Source organism: Bombus pascuorum, chromosome 7 (assembly GCF_905332965.1).
Source record: "Bombus pascuorum chromosome 7, iyBomPasc1.1, whole genome shotgun sequence".
Classification (NCBI taxonomy): Eukaryota; Metazoa; Arthropoda; class Insecta; order Hymenoptera; family Apidae; genus Bombus; species Bombus pascuorum.
This window is the reverse complement of record NC_083494.1, coordinates 13,974,986-14,000,622: the sequence shown is the minus strand read 5'-3', so window position 1 is coordinate 14,000,622 and position 25,637 is coordinate 13,974,986. Positions and strand designations below refer to the sequence as shown.

Sequence of the window (25,637 nt, the reverse complement as noted above, 5' to 3'; positions counted from 1 at the left end):
AACTAAAATTATCTAAGAGATTATGCATTTCAGGAAAGAGACAGATTATTTCATTTAATGTATATTCATATTTCATCGTTTAAATAAACTGACAATCTCTATAGTTATCTCGGATTAACTACAATGTTACTCAAAATATGCATGTCGATAATCACTTTTCAAATATCTTATTTAAATATTACTCGACGCTGTCATTGTTGGTCTAATCTCAATTGTGAAGAATCGTACCCTTAAATATAACTTTTCCGTTAGATAATCGATACTGTTCTTTATTATTCTTGTTAAAGTAAACGCTTGTATCAGCAATGTTTTTCCATCCTATCGGCTAATTTAGATACATATTAGCGAGAAGGAAAAATACAGACATTTTCTCTTGAATCTTCTAGAACAGTAAAGTGACAGATCCATAGCACCGCGCCGTTTACTTGCAAAAGTAGGACGTTGCGAAATTTGCTTCTAGGGATACTCTAGGCGTCCCTTTCCCATGTTGCCTTTGATCGACAGTGTGTACTTGTCAGGGAATGCATGGGTATTTGAAAAATGTATTGCGACTGTGACCACCGATAAAAATGCTTCGTGACTATATAAGGTACATAATCATGTTGAAAGTATACTATAATCTATGATGATTACAGGATAATTAACTGTATTGTGCGAATTATGCAATAATTATGTTGATGCATGTGTGAGAATAAAGAGTTTGTTTAACACGTTGAATGCCATGGGGGTCACCCGTGACCGACGCACCAAGATTGATAGAAACACACAATTTGAACAAATGTCAATAGTTATACATTTCTTAGTATTACCATTGTTACTACAATGGTGTGACGAAATTAATGCAGTTAACAAACATATAAAAATAGTTTTATTTATACATTTATTTTTGTAGATCTATTGTGTGTACCTCCCATCAGTGTCTGTCGAATATAGGAAAACCCGCTATTACCTTAGTGAACAATAACTCTAAGAAACGTTTGAAAGATGTTTGATGGCAATTAGGGGCCTTGACAGTAAAGTAACAAATGCTAAATATTGTGACGGTCCTTTGGGTTTATGGTAGGTCCTGTGACGTAACAATATAGAACAATTATTTAGTAACGCGAAGAAACAATGAGATAATTGATAATCGGAAAAAATAAGTGAATCGAGCGAAATTGCATTACAGCGCCACGGAGTCACCTCTTGTAGGTAATATTTTAACATTATATGTATCGCATAATAAAAAATTCATCGTGGCGCCACGGCCAAACTTTGTAAAACTGGCGTGGCATTCGACGTGTTAATTATATTTTCGTTATCGTGTACGAACCACGATTGAACAATTTACACTTTTAATGTTTCAAGTAAAAATTATGTACGGCTAAAAAGTTTGATATTAACGATGGTACTTTGGAAATATTGGAGGCGAAGATGGAAAAATTATAAGATAGAACGGACGGGGAAGTAACGAAACGCGCAATGTAAAAAGTGATATAAACAGCGTGAACGACCTTTTTATAGCCTGAGCAAGTCAAGAAACTTTCATTACGATTAAACGTTCATGGGACATAAGTAACGCGTGACTGGAAGATTATTCTTTGCTTCATGAATGATTAAAACGGGTAATTGCTATAGCATTCTTTATTATAAAAAAGTAGGATAAAATTCCATATATTCATCTGATAGGTTTAATCATAAACAATGATTTAACTGTTATTATTTAATTTCATACCTGGGTAAAATTTATGATTGACAACTGGAAGGTATTTATGAAAGGCAATGTGTAGTAATATCCTCTTAAATGTATATGAAATATTTAGAATGATAAAAATAAGACAAGGAATGAATTAAGCTTTCTGTGTAATTTCATCTTTAAGTATCTAGCTGCTGTCAAGAATCTTAAAAAAGTATTCCACCTGTATAAAATTATAATAAATATACGTATATACATAAATTATATATTTAATACATAAATATAAAAATACTTATGAGAATTGATTTTACCTCTAATATTCCATCTTCCGGTAAGTCAGAACAATGTACAGCATTTTGTACTTTTGTTTTTCCGTACTTTGCTCGAAGAGTATCTGGTCTCACTTGCCGTGCAATATCCTATTATACAATAATACGTATATGTATATAGTATGACAAAAATGACAAAAATTCTTATCTATGTATATTTACTGGATCCATAGGTCCGCATAATTTTCTAAATTCTCCTTGGACATCATGTTTTTCTTCTTTATGTTTTATTTCCATAACAATACATGGTCCTGACTGTAGTTCTCCTACCATGGCCTGAAAACAAGATTATTGACACTTCCTAAAAAACACATTACTGTAGTATCAGGGAAAAACCCTGGGGAAAACTACAAGTAGAAAACGAAAGTGTTGACAGGCCGGAAAAAATGGGAAATCACGATAGGCCATATACCAAGGCCCTTTAGGACATTGGGTAATTAAGAAAAGCGTACTTGACCATAGGCCATTCATATCTATGGAACGCATGTGCATGTTAAGAATACCAAAACCATGGTATAAAAGATAGCCGTTAGTCAGTTGCGACTAGCGACTTGCAGTAGCGAGAAAAGTGCGAATAGTTGCGGGTCAATCGTTACTTATGAGTTGTCGAGTCGTTATGAGTTGTAAGTTGTTAGTTGTTAGTTGTAAGTTGTATGTTATAAGCTAAGTCGTGAATCACCAATTTAGTTGTCTTTAACTGCACCACATTGCTACATTAAGTTCTAATTAAATAGTTATAGTTCTCTGCTTTCAATCATAATAAATAAATTTATATAATAAATAAAGATCACTTATCCATGATCTCTATATTACTAATCTAAACGTACCGCATAATCGGGAAGAACCCCCTTGTAAACTTCTAAAAATTCCTCTGCGTCAAATAGATTGACAAAAAATTGTTGTACAGCAGAGATAGTATAACCAGCTTTTTGCACGTCATCGATAATATTTCCTATAACAAGAGAAGTATAAAATAGTATTTACTGAAAAAATTATTTATCGTTTAAAAGCATAATTTTTAGTACCAATTAGTTTAGCTTGGACGATATGTGGTTTAATAATACAGCAAGTACAATTTTCTAACGTTGCTGTATTCACTGGTCCCTTTTTACCGCTTTTTGGATTAGGGAAGAAAAATTGTAATTCCTGAAAAGAAACATAAAAGAAATAAATCCAAATATTTGTATCACCTTACTATAAACATTAAAGAATAACAAACTTTTTCTGCTGTTTCCTCATTGTCAGAACCATATACCGCATTGAGAATATTATCTTTACCATAACATGCTCTGAGGGAAGATGGAGCTTTTGCAACAGCTTCCCTGGGATCTTCCGGTCCCATCTCTTCTTGCCAACGTGTAATCGCATGATCACCTAATAGTTCTAAAGCTACAATAGGACCAGAAGTGAGATAATTCACTATATACCTAATAAAAGATACAGGAAATAGTATTTACATATCAAATTTAAAAATGTATTTAGCATCAGGACATATCTTACGCTATATTGGGCTCTTCTTTATCTCGATATAAGTCTGTCGCCTCTTCTTGCGACAATCTCACCATTTTAATATTGGCAATATGAAATTGAGAGGCAACTATATGTTTTAATATTTCTCCTAACTTATCTACAACGGTAGGTTTCACCATCGCAAATGTTCTAAAACAAGGAGAAACTCATAACAAATTTTAATAAGTATCAATGAAAGTACCGACAGAAATAACGGTATACTTTTGCATTTTTGTTTGCAATTTTGTTCGTGTAGTACAATCCGCATAATCTGTTATCCTTATACTCCTTGAAAATATTGTTACAGTGGCTCCTACATAAAAATCTTTTGCCTGAATTCCTTCGCATTTTGTCCTTCTTAGAAATGTTTTCCTGTTTTTTATATCAAACTGAATATTTAAAGAAATACATAATTAAAATTATATATTTAAAATTATTACGAATTAAAAGTTTATAACAAACATACCAATTCAACCGTATTATCGAATGGATAATAATACAGATAAAACTTCTTTAAAACGCAAGCTATTTTGTCGTACCATTCAGCTTCGAAAATATATTTTTCATTATGCTCCACCGACATTGTTTCAGTTAAATTTATTTTACTAATAAAATCTACAGGTCGAACTTTCAAATTATATTGAGGTTATGTTCCAAATACATCACCAGCTTTATGCCAAAATTATTATTACATTATTATTATTATAGTTATGACACATTTGTATAATTATATATTACTATAGAAACTATGATCATTTATGCTTTTAACACGTTTCCATAACAACATGATAATAATCACTTATCAGCTGATTAATTTGTATTCATATTTATACGTATACTGTATGTATATATAGTATGTATACGATTTGTCCATGCATACGATCATTGATTAACTCGTCTGTGATATAGAATACGAATTATATAGATATTTCAGACGTCTAAAATAGGAGTATGTACATAGTGTCAGAGAAGGAATTTCATCTCTGACAGTGTATAAAATTCCGGTATACTCGTCTGTTGTCCGACTTTAATCATTGACTAACTTGACAGCTGTCGGTATGGTAGTTTTCGTAAGCGTATGAATTTTTAAATTTATTCGCTACATATATATTACTTGTTATTCCAAAAAGTAATACTAAACGGTTATATGTGTCAAACAATAAAAATCAAAATTTCACTAAATTTACTATTTTCATAAAAAACAACTATCAACTAGTTTAATTTAAAAGCAGTAAAAGCACATCGAATTTGTCTATGAGAAATATCTATTACGCGTCCGTTTCTGTTATATTTCTATCAAATGCATCTAAATTCACCGAAACTGCCAACCTGATTCTCCAAAACCTTCGGTAAAATATTTCTCCAAGAATATTTTTGGTCGCGTATCAGCAATTAGTCACGAAATTTCTGCACGAGACCAGGACGGAATCGATCAAACTTATCTTGGTAACGTACAGTATCGCGATTCGGCTTTATTTCTGTAATTATAGGACAGAGGCAGTTGGAGCCGCGCAACCAACAGACGCGGGCCACTGCATTGACAGCCGCGGGTAAAAACTAGCCTCTACGATTCTGTATGTAATTTGCGCGCGAGTGAAGTCACGTCGATTACATTTTATAATTAAATCCAGGGCCTCTCGTTTTGGTGGGCCGGCGGCAATCTGGCTGCTGTCTGAAACACTGAACGTGGCCGTAATTGGAATGTCCACATGAAGCTGCTAAAGTTTTTGCTTCGTTATTTTCCGCCAGGTATGCCAACCGAGCGCCAGTTTCCACGAAATTAACGCGCGCCTGTACCTCCGACACCTCTAAAACGATATTTTTTCTTTTCTGTCTTTTTACAGGTCTCGCCTTGGAGTACACACAGGGTGGAGATGTCAAGACAAAAATGATCGATCTTCTGGATCTATCTGCCGAGTAATTAAATCTTTTAATATTTTTCGTTAGCGTGTGCAGAGTTCCTAGAAATGAGCTTTCTTACAAGTAATTTAACTGTTGAGATTCGCTACAAAATCCTTCATCCTTTTATCCGCAGTCATTTTCACAAAGCAATCCGAAAAGAAAGAAAAAGACAAACACTGAGTTTCGTTTCGAAACTCTGTTATTACTCCAATCATTTACGATCCATCACAAAATAATCCGAAGGGCGAGCAAACACCTTGACGCTAAATATTGTTTCCAACTGCTTTAACTTACATTTACAAAATTGTCCGAAGGAAATAAAGACTTAGCAATTTGGAGCGCGGTGAAACTTACAGTGTTCTAAAGAAAGAACAGACGTACAGTCGCACGTCATAATTAAGCTCGTCGGATTATTCAAAAAGGAAGAAAAGGAAATCGCGTGGGTGTATAATTACTTGGCGGGAAGTAAGCGAATGTGTACGTGTCGTTTTGCAGAACGGACATAAGAGCATTAGCGGAGAGTATAAAAGCGACCGAGCCCGTAATAACCGAAAGTGTAATGGAGCAGTTAGTGGAGACCCTGCAGAAGCTGCAAGCCAAAGTTTGTGAAACAAACGCCAAGCGCTACTACAAATACAAAACCTTGCAGACCCATCTTCTACCCCTTACGAATATAGCGTTCGATAAACTAGGTAAAAGGTACTCCCGATTAAGATTGTTCCGTGCATTTCTCCTCTAAATTTAATTTTGCCGTTTATCGACTCTGCCATTGTGCATTTTGCGAGGCGACGATTCGAACAAAGATGTTATAGCTCTTTCGATAGGTTTTTGATTTCCGCCTTACCATAATCGACGTCTGCGATAAATCGAGAGACTGGAAATGGTATCCTATATAAGATTTTATTACAAAAGCAACTCGTTTTTCTTGACAGAGAAACATTCGTGCTGCTACCTTCATATTACTTATTTTATTGTTCGAACGAGTGGCATAAGCTTCTAGAAGTTTGACTATCTATCTTGGAAGTTTATATTCTCTGAAAAGCTTCAGCAGCGAGGATAACTCTTCTATTATCTGGGATTCTAATAATAAATCGTTAACAAAGTTTCTCGCAAATTATATAGTATCCAAAATAGCGTCTTTCTTTTTACTAAATACTTACTATGTTAATAAAAATCATCATCATGTTCGGTTCCTTTTCTTATTTGATATATATATAATAACTTTTATATCGCCAAGAGTGAAATAATCTTTTTTACCAGATGCCTGACAGGCAGCTATGACCGAACGTGTAAAGTTTGGGACATTGACAGTGGAACGGAGCTTCTTACTCTCGAAGGCCATAAGAATGTGGTCTACACCGTGTCCTTCAACAACCCAATTTCGTACGTCTCGTTGAAGCATTACTCTTAACAATTCATCTGTATCGCCGTCGACCGGAAACGAGGATATATTCTTTCTCCTACTCTCTTTGTCGACGAAATAATATCCTATCAAACTCGCTTTAGTCGCTTTCAGCGTACATTTTTCTGCACATAAGTATAATTAATATCTAGATCGACTATAAGCAAAATATGCATAAGACGCGTTTTAAAAAAAAGTGCCAAAAATTTTTTTAAATAATTTAAAATTATCTACGCGAAAAAGAAACGTAACTTTTATTATGTAAAAGGGAGATCGATGTTTAATCTTTTTAAGAGATAAGCGAAGTAAAAAAGTTAAACGTCGTTCATAGAATAAATAATGAAATGAAAAGAAAAGGAGAATACGGATATGACAAATAAAAATATAATGTTAATTATAACTAATTACCCTTATTATCCACGACGTAATATTTGTTCCTTAGAGACAAAATCGTAACCGGTTCCTTTGACAAGACAGCTAGGATTTGGTGCTCTCGAACAGGCCACTGTTTTCTAACTATGTGGGGACATAACGCTGGAATAGCTGTCGCGAAATTCTCACCCAGTTACAACAAAATCGGGACGGCTTCCCTAGACACGACGTCAAAGATATTTGAGTTAACAACAGGTATATTTAAAACCCATAAATTAAGAAATATCCATACTGATATTAAAAATACCTACCCATTTTAAATAATTGTAACGTTCAAGTCTTAGAATAATAACATAGTCGAACGTGGAAACAAATTAATAATAAATTATAATTGGTATTCTGAAATATTTGACATTTGTACGTAGAAGGAACATTTATTTAATAGGCGAGGAATTAGGAACGTTGAGAGGTCACACGGCAGAAATAATCGCTTTACATTTCAACAACGATGGCACTCAAATGATAACAGGTTCTTTCGACGGTACTGTTAATATTTGGGACACGAGAACTTTCAGGTGAGCGCTGATTCTCCATTTCTCTTGTAAGAGTCCAATTTCTTGTTCATAAAAATTTGCATTTATGTAGAAATATCGTCGATATATTAATAATACTGGGTAATGTATATAAACGACAAAGAAAGCAAGAGATCCAAGTTAATCTCTCTCTTTTTCTCTCTCTCTCTTCCTCAATATTTTCTACTTCCTATTGCTTCTTCTATACATATAATTCCATATTTACTGTTACTTCAGTCGCACAAGCGTTTTAATCGGTCATCGATCGGAATTGTCAAATTGCGTGTATAACTTTGACTGCTCGTTAATCGCCTCGTCGTCCATGGACAAAACGGCCAAAGTTTGGGACACGAGGATGAATTCCTGCTTGGCCACTCTGCGAGGACACGACGACGAGGTCCTGGACTTGACCTTCGACAACAACGGGAAAAAGTTGGCGACCGCGAGCAGCGACACCACTGCTCGAGTTTGGGATGTGAGCACCAATTTTCAGCAGTTAGCCTCGATGAGAGGCCACCGAGAAGAAGTCTCGAAAGGTGATTATCTTGGAACGACAGACAAAAATATAATAAATTCTACTATTCGCGAGTATAAAATCTATTTTGTACATCGGTTCATAAATGTCTCGATATTTAGCCAAGGGCTAACGAAAGTTGAACGTAGACGTGAACATTATGCGAAGATATTTTTTGTTTCTCGATTCCATATATTTTCTGTCTTGAAACGTTTATCGTCTGTTGCGATACAATATTTTTCTTGAATTACAAACTTTTCGTTCGAATAGCGTTGTAGCTTTTAGTTTGAGTAGTATTTTTGTCACAAATACTCTCATGACTTTCATCTAATTTGTATCGTATTTTTCATTTCCTTCGATCAAGGAGAAAATTTGCTAGAAATTAAAGGAAAAATTGGTTTAGTCTGCTTCAGTCCAAATAGTCAGCATCTGCTGACGTCATCGTTGGACGAGACGTCGAAATTATGGTCTTTGGAGAGTGGATGCTGTATACAAACGCTGGATGGTCACACAGACGATGTCTTCAGTTGCGCCTTTTCGTATAACGGCGATACTATTATCACGGCAAGCAAAGATAATACTTGCATGATTTGGAGATGACTCGATTGGTTCCAGGTGTGTCCTTAGCTTATAATTGTTGTGTTGTTCATCGTTTATGTTGTATACTTTTATGCAATTTAAACGTTATTTACTTTGATTTTGTAAACCGGAGTTGAATATCTTTGAATCTGTTTATTCGTTTTAAACGTGCTTCTGTCTAAGGCGAACGTATTTTCTTTAAAGTTACTAAATTATAAATGTTATTAGAGCTTTCTGGAAAGTTCGTTATGATATTTAAGATTTGAGATTTGCAAGTTTTATAGAATAAATTATATAGATGGAATTGTAACTTCCACAAGTATCTTTTAATTTTTATACATCTTGGCGTTGAAGCAAAAATAGTCGGAAATACTAAGCATAAAATTTTAAGTGAAAATTCTTTATTGCAAATTGTTATGAGAATCTTTCAGTAGACAGAATAAAGGAGTATTACTGTATTCCCTTACTACTGTAAAATAATTTATATTATAAAATTAATGTATTTTAGTTTTAAAATAAAATTTTCCGACTTACGAGATTTCCAATTATATAAACTAACTGAAATAAGAAATCTCAAAATTTAATTAGTAAACAGTTAATGGCTGGTATTCCGTACGAAAATGTATCCGATGGTTCAAAAGAAAATTATCTTCTTCTCTCTCGGAACACGATAACTTTCGTACGAAAATTACCAAGTTTCGATCAATTTCAGAAAACAATTTTGATTAATTCGCTTGGTAACTTTACTGGGATGGCGTATAAATACGTTCGCGTGAATAATTGAGCGGCATGAAACGTAGTATATATAAGGAAAGCTTAAACGATCAATTTAACGATCGTACTAACTCAGGTACATCATCGTTCAATATATGATCTAATCTTTTCACTTATTAGCACAATTACATAATTAATTACATAATTACTATCAATCGGTACCGATTAGTTTTACATATTTTCGTTTGAGCTAATTAATATTTCGTTGTTCCTGACCTAACAAGAAGTAAATGTTTCAATTAAACAATGTTAAATATATAAATACATATCTAAATTAAAACATAGAAATACACACACAAGATGTTCTATCTGTGTAATGCGATAGCTTGAAATACCTTACTCATTGTTGATGACAGAAAAAAATGTTTAAAAAAAAAGTTCAAAGAAAAACCTTGTTTACAACCTCTACGAGATATTTATATAGCAAACGAACAAAGTACAATATTTAAGATTCTTCGCCAGTACTCTTTTAAGTGGAATCAAATGTAAATTGAATGTCAAGAGATTAGTAAGAGAACATTTATTTAAAAGGAAAAAAAATTAATCAATACGATTAATTTATCAATATTACGTATTTTAAGATCAAGTGAGCATAATGTATAAGTTAAATAGCATGCTTTGTATATTCGTAATTTGAACGTAATTACTGCGTCAACAGTACTTGCGATATACTACTACAACTAGAATAGCAATGATAATGATTACATTTATACAATATTCTACACATTCTACGGGTATAAACGTATCTTGCCAGCACGAAACGAATGTTATTTTTAAAGGCGGATAACGTAACAAACCATAATATTGGATCTGTTTTGCATACCATAATATTGTTCTCCTCCAGCAGGATACAAACACGATAATAATTGTAAATAAAATATCAAAGTGAAGATAATCGGTGGGAATGCAATATCTCCGCGAATGAATTGTTTGCAAATGTACCAATTATTCGAAATGTATTAAACGAAACGTAATATGATGTTACGAGGATGGTATTTGTTGGCAACGTCCTTCAAAATGGAACCAGCAGCGCTTTATAATGAAACGCGTACGAATACTTGGCGGGACGTTTAATTAAAAGTCGTCTCTTAAAGGCTGCAATTACACCTCTGCTGTATCGCACGGTAATTAAAACAATATCACGTTCGAAAAATTACGTAACTTTACACTCAGCATTATTAGCGCAATTAAGTTCCGGCAAGAAGACAGTTTTGATCTTTTGCAATTTGTTGTTTCACGATGTGTATTTCAAAAATCTGTAATCATATTCTTCGTTTGTAAACGGACGACATTTTATTGTACATATAGTAGGTTAGCAGTTGTTCTTATTTCGTCTATCATTTCTTGGGTATTTCTATTGTTACATCAATATTACCAGGGTACGATAGTTCTCGATCATAAATCATAGTGCACGTCTGTGAACCAAAATCGATAATTTACAAAGGTATTTAAAATGTAGCAGAACAGAGACTGCAATTAAGCGCTTTTCGGTTATCTTTTTCATTTATAATGGCCATGTATATCTGAGAGGGAGTATTTAAAAAATGGTTCGATTTCGTGATAGGAGACGCTGCGTTTTGGAACGATGCCAAGAATAGCGAACCTAAATGTAAAGTGTGTTCCAATTTTTAAAACGGTTCCGTCATAAGCTCAGTTCCTTCATATCGAATATACAATGTTGCTTCTAAAATGGTATGGTTTGTCATCTGATTTGCACGCGTCACAAATATAAAATTTATTCGTGTAATTACACTGCCACGTTTATTCAATTTTCGTATATAGCGTGGTATACGAATAATTTTCTAGTAATTGCAAACAGAAAAATTTAAATTAATAGACTAAGATAAATCTTAAGGAAACAAAATGATAAATTAAATTGTAAATGAAAAATCAAACGGATGAGATTTACATACAGGCATATAAAAAATTAATTAATTTGTAAAAATATGTATTAGTTTCTCTCAAGATTGTTCCTTGTGTAATGAAAATGAACGTATGCTGTTATTATTAATTATATTATGTTAATAAAAATTTACATTATTGGCCATTATATTACTTAATGTCCATGTGAGATACAGAATAAAATTGGGTACGTGTTGGTTAAGCGAGTTGCACCTTCGTTGTGTCGCATGCTAATTAAAACAAATATGGCGTTGGAAAAATTACATAATCTGTTACATTATGTTCTGCCACATTTGCGAAATATCACGTTAATACTTTGATAATATTTATATCAAGTAAATCTCGAAGAAGAAAGAATAAAATCTTAATTATATTTTACTATACTATACATGATTTACTTATTTATGACCACGAAACGTCAAATATTTGGAAAGGTATGGTCGAGTGGGAGAAGCTACCTCGAAAGTGTCATTCTCGATTGTATACTTATGCGAACAAACTCGCTGCTGCTGTCTCAGTTGTTGCCCTCTACTCAGCCCGTAAGACAGCGTCGCGTCGTTGAGAACAGTTCAAATTGTTGCCAGTGTAACATATTGAAAGTAACACAGCCTTTTGTAAAGCTTCTTATAAAGCACCGGGGATCTAAAATTATCGCTGAATATACCAACAAAGAACTCGACATTCTTATACATCGTTTCGAAGGATTCGTTTCCTGAATACAGATCTGTGTATTTTGAATCGAGCTTTATTGTGTGCCATTTCCTGTTCTCCAGAACGTCGAAACAAAATGTGAAATAACTTTGTGCTAAAATCAGTCACAGTGGGGAGATACCTTTTTCGCTAACTATGATCGATCTATCGTTGCAGAGTGCGTTCGTTGAATGAATTAAAAAATCGTGTTTGAGTGTCTGTCATTGACGAGGAACACTGTAGAAAATGGTAATCGATTTGTCGTGTAACCCTCGAAATAGTCGGTTTCGTTTAAAGAAATAACGTGCGTTATGTGCATGTTTCAAGGCTGAGCAATTCGCGTTAAAGTTTATCGAAAATTCGAATGGTTTGAGGAAACAGGTAGATAAGTTTGAAGGTAGCAGAATTAAGATTCCGGGTGAATTCCAGGTGAACGTAAAGATATCGTTTATCGATATACTGTTTATTCATCGCAAATATATTCGCGTTTGCACGTGTGCCGAGATCATATACAATCATTAAAGTAACAAGTTTATACATTAGAAAATTTTCTGATACGTGCACCTTTCTTCTACTAATGACGTTCGGAAATAACAATTTTAATTTCAAATGAATGCGTTCTAGTTTCATGCAAAATAAATATCACGATTATCGCTATCATAGATAAACACAAACGTACGTAAAAATAATTATAAACGAATGATAAACGAAGACTCGCCGTAACGTAGAATATCTATACTGATAAGAGTCCTATACTTCCACATCGAGCCGTTTATACTTAAATTCTCGTCAAAGTGTCATCAAACCGTATAATGGCGTCCATTAAACTGCAATCACGCTAATTGCGTTCCCGTATATGCTGCAGCAGCGTCATAACGCAAACGCTGTGTCGGAGAATTCTATGAATGAATTCAAAAAGATATATATTTGAAATACGAATCGTGTATAGTTAGCGCAACCGATACGTATCGAGTTCGTAAAGATTTAAAATATCACATAGTTTGAATCGACGAAACTTTCCTCCCAACTTGAGATTCAGAAAGCTTTCGTTCTTTTTCTAATTACGATACTACGCGTCACGTATACATAGATGGAATTATAAGTCTACGGATTTTTACGTAAACTCATACTTTTGAGAATATAATTCAAAAGAGTAGAATCCGAGAAGAAAATTGTTCTACTTACTAAATACCGTAAGAAGCACCATACATCGAATATATTATATATTTCTTCGTATTACGTGCATCTTCTGCCACGTTGTACTTTCAAATTTCCTATAAACGCATAAAAATCTGCTTGTAAAATTTAACAGCCATAGTATGATTTCATAGGTACGATACGACTTGATAGCCACGACGTGACCTGGCAGGTGGTTTCACAGCCGTAAAATTGAATAGTCATGGTGTAGAAGTCAAAGACAGGAGAGAAAATTAAGAAAACGATCGGTCTTGGCAGACGTTCTAAAAATAGGTGAACGATATTGTAATTCGCGATTTCATTGTGTCTATCCCATCAACTGTGCGGTGTTTCGAAGTAGGCTGATAAAAGCACACTACTGGAAACCGGTTTGCTGGCCTTGTGCGTTTTCTCTGGAATTATGACACGCACTTTCGTGGACCATGGGAAGGGAAATCTCTTTGGAGCGTACAAACAGTCCCGCAGCTTGTAACGTGAATCGGTCCGAACGATTATCTCGCGTTGCTCCGAGGCAATGAATAATTAAAGAATTCTCGAAGTGACTGGGGTCAAAGGAAGGCGCCAATTAAAGCGAATAAAAGGGTGGCGCAGGTTTTAAAAGATTAACAGATTTTAACAGGTTTCGAAGGTTTAAGGTACAAAGAGATAGGGAGGTTTTAACAGACAGACGTGTTGGAATGAATGAAAAGTAAAGGATCCGTATAAAATAGGTTGTGAAATTGCTTGAAACTTAATCTGTTATTTTAGATTAATCTTTTATTTAAAACCACGCGTATCTTTGTGCCTAAATTTTACTCTATTTAGAATACGAAGGATTTATAGATAAAAATGAAACGTACAAATATATCTAATTTTAAATATAACTTGAACTTTTTACCCTTATTCCATTCTAATTTCAATTCGAATATCTTGCATCGATATCGATGTGTTCTCAATTTTCCAAGAATACGTATATCTATTTATTTGGTATTTGATTATTGCTGATCTTAGATTTTACATTTTTAAAGTAACTGGAACACTCAGCTGATTTCCAAATGTTAAATATGCATTGCGGCACCTCCGATATTGTTTTTTACGTACGTTAAAGTACTGACACCAAAAAAAAGAGCTCTTGCAAATTCAGCTAAAACGCGAACAGAACGTAACGTTGTACCTGCACATTTTAGACTGCCACTTTATACGCGATAGCCTTTTTTTTTTTTTAGAATTCCTTTTTCTTAGAATTTTCGATAAACAGCTACGAAAACTCCAAAGTGTCAATGAAAATCGATAAATTGTTCGGCATCGTCGTATAATCTCTAACAAGCTGAGCTTTTTATCTCAAAATTATCCGAAAAACACTGCCAGCAAATCGAGCTTCGCACGACCACAATTTTCGAAATGATCCCTTCCACGCAGCGGAGCAAGCGAATCCATCGAAAGCGTAGTCGACAGGTCGTCGAGTTTAGCCAAGATAAAACGAACAAAGTGGTCAAAGGAATCCAAGAGCTCACCTCAGTCCCAAGTGGCCTGATCTAGCGCGAATTTGGCGCGAAAAGAAAGTTGGAGTATCTATTCCTGTTCTAGATGTTTCGTTGGGAGAACAGACTTCAAACTGTAGCTGCAAACGACGCTGGATCCGCCCTAACGACGAGAATAGAGGTTTGATAGCCAGGCCAGGTCTTCTGTGTCTTCGTTGCGATCGTTACGTCTCTAATTAGCAGTGTCACCGAGAAAAGGCAGAAGACACGAGACGGACGCAAATTAATTAACGAGCAATCTCGTTGCCGGTTGTGTGACATGTAATTAAGTATTGCCGTGGAAATTCCGGTATCTCGAGTTCCTGGTTCCTCCGCGTTTCGGTGAATATCGTGAAAATAACAAGAGACGTTTCGTAAATTCCTTCGTATGGACCTTTGTAGCGTATTACTTAGTGACAATTAATAATTATTGTGTTATTCGAGGATAATTTGCAATAAACGTTGGACAAATTTGTTTTGGACAAATTTATGCGGTCTGTGATGTGTTCGATGGAGAGACGATTAACTTGTGAATCAAGAAGCTCAAGTGAAATTCGCGAGGTAAGAAATTATCGTGTTATTCGAACAATTTTAGAACCATTAATAATAATAAATTATTCGTATAAATAGCACCCAGTTATTTGGACAAACAGAGAGGATGATTTACGACGAATAGTTTATACTAATTATTAAACGGATAAAATATTTCACAAAGCTGTATTATTTATTCCGATAACTATCTTAAACAAATACTTGTTCGAAATAATTCAAATATAATGCCCAACTGTGCAAAATACCTCCTCCTATAGCATGTTCGTAGTAGCGTTGCGCTCGTTTCAAAGTCCATTCCAAGCTCAGACATAAATCCAATATACCGTTGTAATAAAAAAACCTCTCTGATGTCTAACGGTGTAAGATCGGTTTTAAAATCCTTTTGATACAGTAAAATTTCTGTAGAATATTTGACTGGATGCGTGTTATCGGTGAATGTTCGTAATCGTAAAAAAAAAAAAAAAAAAAAAAAAGAAAAAAAATCAGAACGAGAGGTCTTGCAATGGGCCACGATAAATAAAATGTCCTGTCAGCAAAGCAGCATGCACGGTGCTCCTGCAACGTTGAGAATCGAATGGTGTTGCTCGCTCGTGATAAAGCACGAATTCGCGCGACGCTTCCTTCGGTAATAAAAACCGAGATACAGAGAGAGGCTGGTTCTACAACGGTGGATGGCTTCATGCATTCACTCGTTTAACGTAGGGAGATAAAGCGGCTTCTCGGAGCGCGATTTATAGGCTAGTGGATTTCCACAGAGCTGAAATTGTAAGGATAATTAGATTTCGGACGAGTGGAACGCAGATAAGACACTGTTATATTACAGCGATGGATTTTTTTCCCGATTATTTCACTCGACAATTGTTTGAAACTATTTAAAATTATTCTATTTGAAAATTTACATTTTAATAGGATCGTCTTATCGTGCAATTTATTTTAAATATTTTACAGCTTAATTTCGAATGTATTAGAATTCCACTTTAAATACTGAAAAATTACGTTTTGAAAAAAAACATCGGAGAATCCTATTTAGAAATTGGTATATTTTAGTATCATTCAGACTTCGGTCTATCGTTTGGAAATTTATTTTACGCATATTTCGGGATTACTTTATTCGCAAGATTATTTTCAATATTTTAGAATTAATTTGCTCAGAAATTTTATTTTATTCGAGAGTTTATTTTAAACATTTCTTTAGGATTTGTATTAGGATTTTCTATACTATACATTTGTTGGTACCTCGTTTGTCCATTCGGCCTCTGAGGAGCTTTGCTTTTTACGTTCCAAATATCATTATCGATACTCGTTTAATTAGAATCTTGTGTTACAATATTATATAACGTCACATTGTACGCAATTTTATCGATATGTTATGATTGAACGTAAAATTACGAACCAACGAACTACAACGAATATTTTCTGTTTAATGGAAATGATTTTTTACCGGCTTTCAGTAGTAAAACTTCCCAATTGTATTTGTATGCAGCTGTTTTGGCAATAAAATCAACAAAATTAAAAGCGGCCTGTTTTTATGATCTTTATGTTTTTCCCGGGAAACAGGATATTGCGTTTCTGAGTAAGCACTTGCTCCTATAAAGAGTATAATTGAACTCGAAAACAAGATTGTATATTCCAAGTCAACAAATGGAACGCTTACTCGGTCGTTCGTCTTTTTTAATAGTCGCGTAATTACTCAGCATGTGTTCGTATCGCGATAAGATAATGAACAGGGAAACGTTTTCATTGCGATGTTCTTGGAGAAAACGAAAGTTTCTCCATATGGGGACACGCTATCTTACTGTACTATGCTATTACTCTGCTATTATGTATTTTTCTCTTCCGTTGATTATTCGAGGTCGGCAAGCCATTGTTTGGTTGACATTACCACGAGAACAAAGAAAGTGTGTAAAATTGTGGATTCAGAAAGGTTTACATTAGGTTTAATTTCTCCAAGATCAAATAGCGAAGTAATACTGGTGAAAGTTGTAAAAAATAATAATAACTAAATATAGGTGCTTTGTTGCACATTGTATTACAAAGGTGAAAAATATAAAAGGTAGGAAAATATATTAAAAAAATGGCAACTGCGAGACAATTACATAAATTGTAACAAATTTCTAAATTATCTAGTCACGAAGAAAATTTCATTTTCGGCTAGCGTAAAGATTCCACGATATTTTGCTGGATGATTCGCATAAAATGTTCAGGAAATCCTTTTAATATCGTGTACGAGAAATCAACGAACGTCTCAACGGAACTGAATGAAATATCCAAGTCGAAGAGAATTAACACTTTGACTGCCACGTCGAAATCACGTTTCCCTCAGGACGCCAAGGGAGTACTTTTATCATTCAAAGCATATAACGGGAAAATAATAATTAATTGATGATGTGAGACAACATTCTTTCCCAATGGACCGTTTATCTTATTGGTGGTCTCCCGTGACCACCGTGGCGCCTCGGTAACAGTTAATAGCGACATATTATAACAAGTATGCGGGTCATACGAGCTGGCAACTAAGTGATGTCGGGCCGCTGAAGCTGGCAACTAAATGATGTCGGGCCGCTGAAGCTGGCAACCAAGTGATGTCGGGCCGCTGAAGCTGGCAACCAAGTGATGTCGGGCCGCTGAAGCTGGCAACTAAGTGATGTCGGGCCGCTCGAGCTGGCAACTAAGTGATGTCGGGCCGTTGAAGCTGGCAACCAAGTGATGTCGGGCCGCTGAAGCTGGCAACTAAGTGATGTCGGGTCGCTGAAGCTGGCAAGGGAGTGCGGATTCTCTCAATACCGACTAATCCGCATTCTCGCGATGATTCTTCCGGAGAATTCTAAGTTCTTAACCGAGTGCTTCATAGTTCTATTCGGCAGCATCGCTCTCTACACCTTTTATATTTTTTCGAAAACAACCGTGAAACGTTTTTCCATAAAATTTCTTTTTATCTATTTCTTTCATATCTTTCTATCTATTTAAGGAGGTAAACGATCGAAAATTCGATGCATGCAATCGCGGCAAGATCGTTAATGATGAAATCGTGTTGAACCTAAAGATGTCTCTCTTCGAGGACTCTTACCTTCGATCTATATAAAAACCGATCGACCGCCATTCCTCTTCCTTTTCCATTGGGTCACGTTCTATCAGGAAGTCGTGACAATGGTTCAAAAAGAATTAGTTTTAGTACGAGAGGGAAAAACGAGGAGGGATGATGAATTAAGTGTATCAACTCTGTTGTCTTTATTTTGTCGTCTTTAATCCAATTATATTTCTTCAAAGTTGAAAAATATCGAGCTCGTTGAGCAAATTATGAAGATATTCTCTTAAAACGTTAAAAATCCTGTGAAACGAACAAAAGATCGAGATATAAAATTTCGAGATTCAAGCGTGAGCAAAGTTAACGATTGTTCCTATTTATTGTACAAAGTTTTTATCCATACAACTAATTAACATATTAATAGAAATATATTCGATTAATGTGATATCGTCTGTGTAATAGTAATATTTATTACTACCGTTGGTATATTACCGTGCTGAGAATATCTCGGTATCATTCTTTTAAGAAGGCACAGAAGACAGTTTGCACTGGGAAACTTCAAGTAGTACAGATTGCAAAAACTTAGGTAACTAAAGTTTTTATGGTCGCACAGGAAGGAAGTAAGTTGTGTAGAATAATATGAATGGATTGTTCGTGCCGCAATATGTTTCTAAATTCTTGTGATATACGTGGAAAGTTTATCCATTGTATTACATCGCAAATATTCTTTGTGTCATATGCAATCGTAAATCGTCCGCATTTCTACAACAACAAAATTTGCTTGCACGTCAAATCCAGAAATATCATACACGACGTGTCTGAAATCAGTTCATCGACCAATTAACGCTTCCTGCGCTTACAAAACGAAATCGTTAAAAAATAATTATAATTTCTAATTCGAAGCTTCATCGACATTTTCTATTGTTCTAATTGATAACTGACTGTCAATTTGTAGCGATACTCTCGCCCTCGAAGAATGCGAACGATTCGACATCCAAGACGCTTTAACCAAAGACATTCCATACAGATCGTATAATTTAACCGGAGCATCTATTATCTTGTTAGTTCGATCGTTACCAGCTCCATTATAGTTCATTCGCACTTCTCAACGATTGTCTTACGGTTTGAGAATGCACTGAATTTATTGTTTGTTAGGCGCGAGCGACGCCGAACAGAGAAATACTACTCGTACTTTGAAAATTATTATTTCAATCATCTATCTATCATTTTCTTTCTAAAACGATGTATTATTTTTTCAGTTATAATGATGACTGGGGTCGATAATCTCGCGTACGACGCTCCGGACAATGCGGTGAGTAAATATCAACGAGGATAAAAAGTAATTAAGTAAGCGTGAATAAAAATTACTTCAAGCCATAGTCATCGTCATTAACCATCGATATTGTTACATTATCAATTCGTAGCGATGTAACGATATAGTTATAGATTGTCACAGATTAATACAATCTTCTGTAACGTAACACCAAATTCTGGCTGAAACATCGAAATGAACAAAATCTTGCGCATTCTGTGATTTTAACAATCTCATTTTTCGTGAATCGATAAATTTCTCATCGTTCTAAGATTCATTTAACATAAATAATAACAGAGAGCGTATTTTACGATATAGGGAAATCGTTCGTCCGAATACACTTCATTTAGATGCGAATAAATGCATCGGCAATGCTGGTGCAGCCATTATACTGTATAAGGAGCAAAGTTGGACGTTCGAGAAGTCGAAATTGAGATAATTGAATTTCAAACAAACGAGACAATGTCGTAGGAGTAATTTAAACGTTTAGGCCAGTCGGTGTCGGGGATGAGATAATCCCTTCTCGGCCAATTTCTCCTTCCTACAGACGCAATCTTTAATTGTTTCGACTGAAACAACTGGTTCTATGCGACAAATAAACGCAATTGTAATCTGATCTTGTTAATTAAAATACTCTTTTTCTGTCTTTTCTCCTAGCGACAAGATAAATCTAATAATACTCTTACGCGGAATATCGAAGTGGAATAATTTTTCAATTTTAGAGAAAAGAAGGAAAGATTCAGTGAATGGAAATAAATTCTATTAAAGTGTACCCAATATGTAGAAAAGCAAGCGTGAAAAGAATCTTTCGTTTTGTCTATTCCATTTCGTACAAACGACTATCTGTGATGTCCTTAAATGCACGAAAAACTTAAACTAACTGCGCTAAATTTTTGCAATTAGAACCAGTCGAAAGGCAAATTCCTATGTTCTCAAAACTAAAAACTAGCTCGCTATCTTTTCAATTTTCGAGTAACCATGTTAACAACAGGCAGAACGAGAAGCACTCACACGTGCTTATGCAAATTCGAAGAGACCGCAGGGGATGGAAAATTTGCGCTAGGTCAGACGCTACGGGGATCGGTGAAACGATGCAAGATATTGCACTTGTTTATTCCCGTGGGATAGCCGTTGAAATAACGCCGAGGTTGCTTCGCTGGTGCAACTTTCGGTTTATCGGCTGCGAGATTAGAACGAACTTCACGCTGCGCTTGGAATAAAAAAAGAAAAAGAAAAAAAAAGAAAAAAAGAAAAGAAATAGGAAGAAAAAGACGAAAAAATGTGTAAAAGGTGCCTTCGTGGGCAGGTTGAACGGTGTTTTAAAGTTGGCAACTTCGTTGAATCATTTTCACCGTAATCGTCGGAAACCACCGCCCCCTTCAGCTTAACTTTCAAACAGCTACCCCTCAGGGGACTTATTTAATTTGCGCGTTTGATCGTAAAGCTGTTTCGGTATGGTTTATTAGAATGGGGAAATTGTTGCAAAGGGATTTTAAGAGCGGTGAATTTTTATCGTGGAAAGCTGCATGGATCGTGATTTAAGTTTCTGTTAGTTCGTTTAAGTTGTAGCGACGAGGTATTGGATTTTGAGTGTAATAACCGGCGCGCTGAATTGGATTGTTTAGGATGTGTAGCTTTTATTCGCGTAAAATTTTACAAGACTTGTAAAAACTTTCGGAAGTTACGAGTACGGAATCGTGGTAGAAATATTCAAATTTTCCACGTCATGCGCACATATTTGAAGCTAATAATAATTTCAGAAATCGAGAAATTCCAAAGCGTCTACAACTTTCGTGCGAGCGACGCGAAATATCAAAGATGGAAAAAATTGAAGCTTTTTTTAAACTTTTAAAGTTCACTTTATCGTACAGTCGAATATACTTATTTCTTTTTTTAATTCGAATAATTCCATATCTATCTCCTTCGTTTATATTCATACCTAGTTGTTCATATTATTTAGATTTCCAAGAAATAGTGTCTAAACGTCTATTTTCTCCGATTCCAATCTCGTAATCTTTCACAAGATATCCAACAGCTACGAAGGGGCTGCTGAAAAATCGAAAGATAAGAAGAATCGACTACGATGTTTGCCTAAAGAATATTGGCCGGAGGAAAGCGGTTTCGTATGAAAGTCAGGCCAAATTCTTCGACGACGTGTATATCTTGGGGACCCTGGGATCTCAACGTCTGGCACAATGCGCGTACAACGTAAACTCGTTTCAAGCTCGCGGAGAACTCTTGTATTCAGCCGGGTTATCCCGATCCTAGTTTTCATTTAAAAGGAGCTTGCCCTGTCTGTGAAAGCGGTTCGCGCCATTTTCGATACGTACCGGAATCTACGAGCCTTTATAAAAGGAAAGACGAAAAGAGGTTGAAGCTGCCTCCACGGCAAACCTTCGTATTATTAACCTTTTGTAACCGGAATTTTTGTTTGCCTGTCGCCAGAGGAAATTTTATTGTTGGCTCGAAATTTCTCCGATTATTCTACGAAGTAGGAAATGATTGTTACTATAGAAACGAATCTTGCCACGTATAATGCTCACGTAATATACCTAATCACACCTATTAAATTGCATTTTGTCAGTTTTTATATAACTCTTATACTTCTTTTTCTCTTTTCTGTAAGAGTGATATTATCTAAGGAGAACAAAACTCTAGCCTAAAAGTGATTAAATAACGAAAGATAAATTACGTCAGAATTCTCATAGAATGATTATTCTCTGTATCGAATTATGTACCGTTTTATGTATCCTATAAAAATTACATAATACGAAAATTACATTAATAAGAAGCTATTAATGGCTTATTTGCCTGTATTATTGCAATTACAATCGGTTTGACGGAACGTATATGAGATCGGCGATCGTTCATTTCCGTAGCTGCGGTGCGTGTGGTTGACGCAGACTGATTCCATCGAATTGCAATTTCGAGATGCAGTTTACTGATATATCGCAACGATAATCGAAAAACAACTTTGGAAAAATTTCACATTCGACAATTTTAATCGCTTGATTTCACGTGTTCATTTCGTCAGATGATTTCCGTAACTGCTGAAACCAGACGTGTTCGTCTTCCACGAATGATAAATTGAAGTTTCGTTAAAAAGAGCGAAACGACGATTATAATTAAATTAACATACCCTCGATCAACCTGTCGCTCGAAACGAATCAAACTCCATCTCCCTTCAACGCAAAACAGCAAAAAAAAAAAAAAAAAAAAAGGAAAAAAAAACCGAAAATCTACGTGAACGAAACACGTTCACTGGTAAGCCACAAATCACTCTCTGCCTTCAATACATCGCGCAACGAACGTCAAAAATACATCTCATAAAAACATATTCCGCCATTCAACCTAACCGACTAACTCCGATAAATCCCATCAATCTTTCCCAATCACTTTATCCATTTGAAAAAATTAAAAAAGGAAAAAGAAAAAAGACGAAGAAGGAAGAGGAGAGAATAAAAAAGAAAAAAGGATTTGACGAATTACAGGCTGAAACGCGTATGAATGGCAATCCAGGGGGGGAAAATGAGATCATTCACCGGAGGCTAGGCACGTCAGCTCGATGACGGAAGTCCCAATTCCCCTGGACGCGATTTTTCCGGAATTTGCGACGCTGACGTTGGAATATGGGACGAAAATTTCGAGCGATCTACATATTTTACACGCACGGCTCCTCTCGTCGTCCCTAGTTTACTTCTTTGTTCTCGTAGCTCTGTTCACTCGGCCATTGTTATCGTTGCCTTCGGTACTATCAGCGGAGTGGTGGAGGGAGACAGGTTTTGGTCGGCTTGGCTTCACTCGGTAGTTGCGCGCGTTTAATGCCTGCGGGCTACGATTGTGCCGCAATTACGAGGAGTAGTGGCACAGCATCACGAAGATGTCGAAGAGAAAAATAATGGTTAGAAAAGAAGGATGGGGACACTGGCAGACAGGATGGCTCGTTGGGCCGACGAGCATCGTCGAAATTAATGGATCGTGGTCAGGAATACGTGGGAAGAGACTCGCTAGCTATGTATCGTAATCGTGGAAATGGGATTATCGTTGACGTCTTTGTCGCTGAGATTTTGGTCGCTTGTGACGACGAAATAGTTCAAATAACTTGTTGCTTTAGTAGACCGTAACATAATTTAACGCACTGTAGACCTTCCTCTACCTCTGAAGTTTTGGGCACCTCAGACATTCTTGGGCATTCTTGGGGGCTTTTGATATGTATTTTTTCTTTTAAGTCGACTCTGCCTATATTGTGTAATGTAATTTGACATTAAAACGTTAGATGATGATGTAATACAAGTTTACAAGTGGCGGAGAATGTGTTAACATTTTATTGAAGGAAATAATAACGAGATATGATTTTTCTTTGATTTAGAAGATAGAAATTAATCAATAGCGTGATTAAATTGCTTGGAACTGGTACACCGATGTGGTAACAAGTTGGTACACTACAAAATGTTTAGCCAGAGTTTTAACGTGGTTGGTCTTATTTTTACTCGTAGAACGTATTAGAATGGTTTTGCTGGGAAAAACAGGACACTATATATCTAACTCCTAAGTTATATAACGTTAACATTCCTGGGGGAGGCATTTTTAACCGGTTTTCACGTTGAACCGTGAAAGGAAAAGACTTTGGGGGAGGGAAGCGAGTGGAATGGACGGTAGCAGCTTACCATCGACGTTCCTCCGCATCGCTTTTAGAGCAACAGGAGACTGTGGCAAGAACGTTTCGTCGATCAAATAATAGTCGCGTGTCACTTGTAAGGAGACTGCATGCAATTCATGCGTAATTTAGTTGTTTACAGGCATGCACTGAATAATAAAAAACTAATCGCGTTAAATAATATAGGATTTATTTTAACGATGAAAGTGGAAACGTATGTCGTCTTTCTTTCTTTTTTTTTTTATTATCGTATTATTTGTTTTATCGTTTTTAAATTATAGTCATTTATAGAGTACCTATATAAGAAATGTTTGAATGACTTTACCTGAATTCAAATCTATCATGATATTTATGTTTCATATATCTATCTAATGTTATATATAACTGTTTAGAAAGGAGAGGGAGAGACGGAGCAGATCCAGTTATGTTTTAATTTACAATATCGATAAAAATCGTTTAAAGCTAAGAATAACTCTTCATTCAGCGATAATTATTTAAAATTTTTTATTAAATCAATACGATCCAACACACCGTTTACGTGTTCACATACTGACAAACGCAATCTCCGAGTTAACGAATCGTATTCGGAGCTCTCCAACGCACCCTTCGTTCGCTTCCATTCCCAAAATCACAGAAATTCCCTGTCAAAAACGTCTCAACGAAGGGAGGTTGGTTCATTTCCCATCGATATCAATCGAATAGTGGCGTTCCTCTTTACCTTTTCTACCAAAAACCCTTTGAATTCTAGATCAAGCGTTTCGTTCGAAAACTATAAAGCCACCTCGCTGTTCCACAGAAAAATAGAAAACAAAAGTTTCTCTCAATCTAATCAAACGCAAAATAGTCAACAAGACTCGCAAGAGGTTAGAAAATTAAAGAATTTACTTCGACTTTAAATTAGAAAATTTGCTTCATTCGCAAAATTAAACGAACGAGTCACAACGAAGGAGAAGAAGACCAAATGATACCAGGTCGAGCGTATCACTCGAATAATCCAGCCACTCTTCTCTCTCTCTTTCCATACAAAATTCTCCCAAAAACAACAGAAAAATAAAGAAGAAGAAAAGGAAAAAGTTAGATGAAAACTAATCAACGTACACGAACAACATCGGCAAGAAACCACGAGAAAAGGACGAGCCTAAAAAGAAGCGGAAGAAAGTTAGTCGATGCTGCTC

General features: G+C 35.5%; 3 protein-coding genes across 4 annotated transcripts in view; 2 read left to right on the top strand and 1 right to left on the bottom strand.

Annotated features, from left to right (window-relative positions):
* Window positions 1–1,605: 1,605 nt before the first annotated feature.
* Window positions 1,606–4,516, bottom strand: LOC132909397 (nucleoside diphosphate kinase 7). Its single transcript, XM_060964197.1, has 9 exons — window positions 3,980–4,516; window positions 3,736–3,902; window positions 3,505–3,663; window positions 3,224–3,431; window positions 3,030–3,150; window positions 2,832–2,956; window positions 2,167–2,280; window positions 1,987–2,094; window positions 1,606–1,898 (listed from the first exon to the last, which is right to left on the bottom strand). The coding sequence occupies exons 1-9, from the start codon at window positions 4,094–4,096 to the stop codon at window positions 1,863–1,865; spliced, it is 1,155 nt and encodes a 384-aa protein (XP_060820180.1). The 5' UTR covers window positions 4,097–4,516; the 3' UTR covers window positions 1,606–1,862.
* Window positions 4,517–4,946: 430 nt separating this feature from the next.
* Window positions 4,947–10,005, top strand: LOC132908801 (dynein assembly factor with WD repeat domains 1-like). Its single transcript, XM_060963136.1, has 8 exons — window positions 4,947–5,262; window positions 5,358–5,430; window positions 5,911–6,114; window positions 6,676–6,798; window positions 7,260–7,444; window positions 7,635–7,764; window positions 7,999–8,297; window positions 8,679–10,005. Exons 1-8 carry the CDS (start codon window positions 5,223–5,225, stop codon window positions 8,873–8,875), a joined length of 1,251 nt encoding a protein of 416 aa, XP_060819119.1. The 5' UTR covers window positions 4,947–5,222; the 3' UTR covers window positions 8,876–10,005.
* Window positions 10,006–12,283: 2,278 nt separating this feature from the next.
* LOC132908849 (solute carrier organic anion transporter family member 4A1) overlaps window positions 12,284–25,637 on the top strand; it is a 47,913-nt gene continuing 34,559 nt past the window's right edge. The window contains exons 1-3 of one of the 2 annotated variants that reach the window (XM_060963227.1): window positions 12,284–12,469; window positions 14,984–15,477; window positions 19,753–19,805. In XM_060963227.1, coding sequence (XP_060819210.1) covers window positions 19,758–19,805 — 48 coding nt within the window. In that variant the 5' untranslated portion in view covers window positions 12,284–12,469; window positions 14,984–15,477; window positions 19,753–19,757. Of the gene's footprint in view, window positions 12,470–14,973; window positions 15,478–19,752; window positions 19,806–25,637 lie in introns of those variants that run through there. The other variant, XM_060963228.1, reaches the window with a different exon arrangement.

Bases quoted from the DNA above. Each gene is read 5' to 3' on its own strand.
- LOC132909397 (XM_060964197.1), bottom strand. From the start codon at position 4,096: ATGTCGGTGGAGCATAATGAAAAATATATTTTCGAAGCTGAATGGTAC. The intron at 3,903-3,979 runs GTATGTTTGTTA...TTAAATATTCAG, and splicing joins TCGATAATACGGTTGAATTG to TTTGATATAAAAAACAGGAA. The intron at 3,151-3,223 runs GTTTGTTATTCT...GTTTCTTTTCAG, and splicing joins ATGAGGAAACAGCAGAAAAA to GAATTACAATTTTTCTTCCC.
- LOC132908801 (XM_060963136.1), top strand. From the start codon at position 5,223: ATGAAGCTGCTAAAGTTTTTGCTTCGTTATTTTCCGCCAG. The intron at 5,431-5,910 runs GTAATTAAATCT...GTCGTTTTGCAG, and splicing joins CTTCTGGATCTATCTGCCGA to AACGGACATAAGAGCATTAG. The intron at 6,115-6,675 runs GTACTCCCGATT...CTTTTTTACCAG, and splicing joins TTCGATAAACTAGGTAAAAG to ATGCCTGACAGGCAGCTATG.